At 37.8% G+C, this 6558-nt stretch overlaps 1 protein-coding gene across 1 annotated transcript; it reads left to right on the top strand.

Moving 5' to 3' along the window:
* The first annotated feature begins 466 nt into the window (after positions 1–466).
* LOC101956688 (lipocalin Cav p 2.0101-like) lies at positions 467–5901 on the top strand. Its single transcript, XM_078035164.1, has 7 exons — positions 467–573; positions 1046–1185; positions 2257–2327; positions 3609–3719; positions 4635–4736; positions 4884–4932; positions 5680–5901. The coding sequence occupies exons 1-6, from the start codon at positions 505–507 to the stop codon at positions 4901–4903; spliced, it is 513 nt and encodes a 170-aa protein (XP_077891290.1). The 5' UTR covers positions 467–504; the 3' UTR covers positions 4904–4932; positions 5680–5901.
* The last annotated feature ends 657 nt before the right edge of the window (positions 5902–6558 follow it).

The following is a 6558-nucleotide window of genomic DNA, read 5'->3' as shown; positions in this document are numbered from 1 at the left end:
TCCGCAGGAACGGCTCACCACAGACTTGTTTGAGAGATGCCTTGTTACCTTGCATTTGAGGTCGAGATGCCTTAGTCTAATTTGGTTAGGCCACAGGGTACCATCTTTGATTTTAGAAGTAACTTTAAGCATTCAACCCAAATGTTAAAGAAGTTTTTGTTCTTGATTTTCCATTACAGCCATCAGAATCAAAGAGAAAATACACATTACTGTCAATGGAGTCAATGACAGGCTTTGTGCATGAGTGTTATATAAAGGTCAATGATCTGGTCAAACTTAAGCTTCTGCTAATATTAATCTCATTAGTTACATATGAAGGTCCTGGACAGCCCATTCAAGCCAACCAGGAAGCACTGAACAAACAGAAGGTGAGGATGAAAAACAATGGATCCATTGATGCTCATGCCAAGCCATCAATACTATTTAAAGAGGAATCAATCTTGTTCTCTTCAATCGCTCATCTACCTTGATCTCCTGAAGGACAGGAAGACAGATCTCATCAAGATGAAGACCTTTCTGCTCGCTCTCGGATTCGCTCTGATCTGTGCTTCATCCGCGTTTGACCCAGCAAAGGTACCTGGATGGGCTGATCTTGGGGGTGATCTCTTCCTCTCTCCTTCTTTCTCTCTTTCTCCCCAAATATCTCAATTTTAAGTAACATGGGATTTTAGGAGCATCTCAGTCCACATACATCTATAATTATGAGATGATCCTTCTTTACTTCTGAATTTTTACTCTTTCTGTGACTATCACATTCCTCCTGAAGTAAGTAAGTTAATAAAATGTTAAAGTGCCACAGTGTCACCTACTAGATCCCATGCATTTGGTGCTGATGTTTCAGAGCCTCTCAATTCCATGCTCCCTGTGGAAATCTGACCTTTTCTGATGGGATTCTTCCTCTGGAGAGCAGAGCTTGCTTGGCTACCTCCTGACTGGGTTTGTTGTTTTCTACTGAGCTAAACCAGCTGCCATGGTTCTAATAAGTATGGATGAGAGACGAGAAGGAGGAGCCAGTAGCCATTCCCAGGGAAACTTTTCTTTGCAGATCACTGGGGAATGGCGCACCATTCTCAAGGGAGCTGATGACGTAGAGAAGATTAGTGAATATGCAGATATGAGAATCCGTTTACGTCACCTTGAATGTATTGATGATTGTGAGAAGTTAGCCATCACCTTCTACGTTAAGTAAGTGAAAATTGTCCCCATGTTAAGGAACTAAAGAGTTCACTTCTGATATGGGCTGGGCTTCAATCCATGGTGAGATGTCTTCATGATGCTTACAGAATTGAGTCTTCTGACCTCTCTCATGTATGTGTGTTCTTGCATTTGAGGAAGATGGACATCAACAGGAGCACCCTAGAGACTCACCACTAGTGGTGTTTACTTGAAGGATATTGTGGTTTTGAGATCCTGTTGAACCACATTTCTTACGTAGAGACTCTGAGACAGTTTGCAAAGACTCTTCCGTTGAAATCCTGAGCTGAGTGCAAAGGTCCATGTGACCCCAGCATGTGTGTTGGACTCTTTCCATTTTCTGTCTATTGCAAATAGATTGCATCCATTAGCTTTAAGGATGAATTCAAAAGAGCAGGATGTACACATTAATCCATGTCAATCATGATTCTCCAGCTGAAATTTTCTATGATGATATTGAAACAATCGATATATATTTAACATGGAAATTAATATTTGTAGGATGATTAGTATTATGTGGATATTGGGATAGTGAGGCAAATATTTAAAATCTATATAAAATATACATGTAACATATAGGTTATATAGAATGACTCATCTTCATGGTTCAAATTGAAATCATTGCACACAAGAAAGACTCAATCGTTACACCAATGCCAAAGTGTGTATAAATAAACTCCCATGCCGGTCCTTGAAATAACTTCACAAATATGACAATTACATCCTGAAAGACTTGAATATGTTTTAACCAAGACCTAGGAGAAATTAAAAATGAGAAATCATTCATAGGAAGCATAGTCTGTTACAATTCAGACCATGAGTTTCAACATCAATTGGTCATTGAAGTTTTCAAAGATGCATCTCTTAGAATGCTGATGGCAAAAAAAAAAAAAAATTGAAAAGACCATATGGAACCAAATACCTCCTGATAAATGATTATTGATGAAGGTGAAGGTGAGTTGAATTTTGAGATATCTGTATTGAGTCTTCTTCAAGCCCATTAAAAATTTTTTTGCAAGAATAGATGAGTAAAAAGAAACCTTCTCTTGGTTTGTTTTTAAGGCCCAACGGGGAGTGTCAAAAGGTCTCAGGGGTCGCCACAAAAGGACCTCATAATGTTTATGAAGCCGAGTGTGAGTATTTGCTCTAATGTGGACTGCATGGCCCATGCCCTGAGCAGTGTTCATATTTGTGGTCTTGGTGGGCACACACATCAGGGGGTCTGGACACTCGCCACCATTAGCAAACTTCTCCTTCCTCATCAACCTTAGAAAGGCTAGTGAACATGTGAGCATTAGAGTTACCACAGTGTTCGAATAAGGGTTGTTGGTATTAATGATGAGTCAGAAGGAAACCCTTTTATATAGCTCATGAGGTTCTCTGCATGGAAAGCTGTTGAACATTTCTACAAAATTAGCCTTTTTCTCTGACAGATATGATCACTCTTTCTTTTCATTGAACAAATGATCTGAATATTAAAAAGTCGTGTAATCGACATATTATCAAGGATTTATGATCTGACAGTCTGAAATCCCAAAAAGTAAGAATGAGAATAGTGAAAATAACAGAGAAATATTTCCACTAAATTCAATCAAATTTTAACTTCAGCCAAAGGCAACATAAAAAAATAATAGAGACTTCTATATGTTTGCTTTGACATAACAAACTTTCAAAAACACATCCTATAATATTAAAAGATCAATTGCCTACATGTTTCAATTGATGGAGACAAAAATGTCACATGTGGTATTCTAGTCTTGATCAGAGAAGATTTATTTCTCATTGGAAGATGAGTATACAGCAAAATGTTTCAATAAGGTACAACTATATTATAATATGCATATATTTGCATATTTATACATAGATGTATGTATGTGTTAAAAAAACAGAAGGGGGACTTTTTTATTACATATATATATATAGAGAGAGAGAGAGAGTTAGAGAGATTTAGCTCTTTCTATGCTTCAAGTTGAAAAGTTGAATGTGATGTATTGATTTGGCTTGGGTGGAATTACATGACAGTATTGCTTAGACTGCATAAATGGGTCAGAAAATTGCTGAGGATTTGAAAATTGGTTCTGTGGAATGTGTCAGAAAATGTGAGCTCCCAACCTACCATGATTCTGCAGATCCTGCAACCAGGATTTTGGCTCTCAGAAAACCACTTGCCATCCATGAATGCCTAGGCAAATCCAAGGATGGAGACTCTACCCTGTTCAGACTGGGACATAAAATTGTTGGCCTCTCTCTGCAGCTTCTGTGCCTAATTCTAATTCAGGACGTGGAACGTTAGTGAAACAGAGATTCTTGGGAAAAAAGGGTCCATGATAGTGTATTACCAGCAACTCACAGCAAATGACTGTTTAATAAAGGTGATAATTTAGAGTTTTAATGTGTTTCTTTTTCAATGACAGATGCAGGACAAAATTTCTTCCGAATCGAGTACTTCTTCAATGATATCATAATATTTTATACTATACATGTGGATGGAAATGGCAAGGTTACTCATATGACTAATATTAGTGGTAAGTATAAGTGACATTTACCCTTTGAAGCACAGCATAGTAATTTTTTTTTCTTTCTTATTTTTTTAAAGTTGAATTCAGATTATGTGCCTATACTTGGGAATATGCAATGCTGAACCAATTCTTATAGAAAATTATAAAGGACCAATGAATAATATGAAAAATACTTATGTATATTAAAATTCAAATTAATTTTACTCATTTCAGTATTAATGACCATACTGATCTGCACCATCAACCCTTCATTTTATCATAATAGTTTGAATGCTTTCAAAACTTAAAGTTACTCAAGAGCACCACTCATCACATATGCTGCTCCATTCCTGCCAGGGATTGAGACATTTGTGTCTTGCCTCAGAGCAAGCAAAAGCTGAATTTGAACATTTGAGGTCATAGATATACTTTTGAAATTGATGCAGCTTGAAACTTATTTTATTAAAGATTTAAAAAAGCCTTTTTTTTTCTTTTTGTTTGTTTTGCTTTTGCTTTGCATTAGCAGAGACGACCATGCTAGGGTGCTAGTTGAAAAGTTCAGATCAACACCACCCCTCTTCTGATATTGAACACTGGATGAATTGTCCAGAATACTGGGGCACTAACTGTAGAATGTAGACAGAGTTGAAATGAGAAACCACAGTACAGAATATTTCCTAAAGCTTAGGCCCTGGAATTGTTCTGGAAAATGCAAAAATACTAGGCAGACTTGAATTCACACAATAAAGGGTCTTGAAAGCCCTCAGTAGTCCTAATAATTATACATGATATGATTTCCATAAGTGGAGTTTACCCACGTTCCCATGTCACCCATAAATGACCTGGAAGTATTCTTAGTTGGTGGGATCAACTGGTCTACCTGGGACCCAGAGGACGCTTTTTAACAGAAACCTCTTCCATGCTATTCCTCATAAAACACAGCTAAGGAAGACAGGCTGAGTGAAGAACAGAAGAAGAAGTTTGAAGAGCTGACAGTGGCATCCAAGATTCCAAAGAAGAACATAAGAAATATTATTGAAACTGGTAAAGTCACTTTCCCTCTTCCTGTAGTAATCTGAAATGAAGCAGAGGAGAGGGAGCTTCATTCATATCTTCTATTTGCAAAATTCAAATCATTACACATTGAGCAACCACAGTGACCTTGACTTTATCTTCCCTTCTCTTTCACAGATGACTGTCCTGCTGCCTAAGGATCTTGTCTGATGAGCAGATACTTGAGGTTTGTACAATCTGACATTTTGTCCTGTTAGGTATTTTTCCTCTTATGATACGTGGCATATGTGTGAATGAGTGAAATGGTCCCTCCTTCAGGGTTAGAGATGATTATATGTGTTTATCACATGGATAAAATAACATACCTTTAGTTTTCAGAATGGGTTCTTTTATTGGGTGACAGTGGGAGAGATTTTTGTGAAGCCATGGAGAATGGAATACTATTAACATTGGTGAATTCATTACTTTGCAATAGCAAAATCTTCAACATCACTGAAGGAGATTTCTCAAAAGCTTTCAGATTTTGGAGGGAAAGGTACTAGAGAATTAACCCAGGAAGAATCTACCACTGAGTTACATCTCTACCACATCTCATTCATTATTTTCACATGGCCTCTAAGACTTAGAAGCTGGCCTTGAACTTGAGATTTTCCTGCTCTTGACACAGTTTCTGAATCCTGGGATTAGATGCATGCACCATTGCTCCTGGCACAAAAATATCATGTGTTGCACACATGCACATGCACCTTAGAGTCCCTCAAAGCAAGACGTGACCTTGAAAGAATAGACTTTCCTATGAAAGTGACCCCTGTGAAATGCATACATGAATATATAAGTTCCATGAGAAGAGTTATATGTGAGCATTCCTGCACTCCACTACCCAGGATTGGATTTTTCCTTTGCACTCTCCAATATCATGCCAATAAGTTCAGGTTGGCAATATTTTAGTTTATTTTGCTTTTGATTCCTACAGATACTAATGAGATCAGGAATGTTTGCAACATCATCTTCTCAATGTCTCAGAGATCATCTCTATGAAGATAAAATTATGCCCGCTTTTATTGAAATGGTAATTTCTACTTTTCTGTAAAGGGCCAAACTCTGTCTACGGGATTTCTTGTCAGTTCTCTTCTATATTTTTCCTGCTATTCCTGTGTTCCAAATTGATTAATAAATCTGTCCTTATATGCACAAACATGCATCTTCAGATAAGTTTATGAGAATTTCAATGCACAGAAATATCTACAGAAATATTTACTCTGATGCAATATTCAACAGTGGGTCTACAGAAGACAGGAGACTATTTTAGTTAAGGATGATTGTGCAACTGTGGAATGTATCATGAGTACATAGGAAGGGATGGGCTGCAACATCACACAGATGTGAGTATGTTCTTGTTTAGATATGAAAGGTCCCCAAAAGCTCACGTGAGACAATTTAATGAGGTTCAGAGGTGAAATTTTGAGTATGAGTGGTGTGATCTAATCAGTGGATTAATCCGCTTGAATGGACGTACTGGGTGGTGGCTGGGCATGTGGGGTGTGACTGGAGGAGGGAGTCCCTGTGCTGTGCCATGGGGTTTCTATCCTGTCTCTGGTGAGCAGAGCTCTCTATTCTTCCTGGTACCCTGAACTAAGTGGCTATATTCCTCCAGGCCCTTCTGCCATTTTGTTCTGCCACCCACTGGGCCAGAGCCATGGAGTTGGCCAACCATGAGCCCAAATCAGAATTTGAACTGAACCTATGAAACCATGGGCCTAAATAAAAATTCTCCTTCTCTAAAATTGTACTTATAATGTCTTTGTGTCAAAACAGTGAAAACTCTTACTAAAAGTGTTCTTTTATGATGTAA

The sequence above is a fragment of the Ictidomys tridecemlineatus genome, chromosome Y (genome assembly GCF_052094955.1).
Source record: "Ictidomys tridecemlineatus isolate mIctTri1 chromosome Y, mIctTri1.hap1, whole genome shotgun sequence".
Taxonomy (NCBI): Eukaryota; Metazoa; Chordata; class Mammalia; order Rodentia; family Sciuridae; genus Ictidomys; species Ictidomys tridecemlineatus.
The sequence above is the reverse complement of the archived record's forward strand: the minus strand, read 5'-3'. Positions and strand labels throughout refer to the sequence as shown.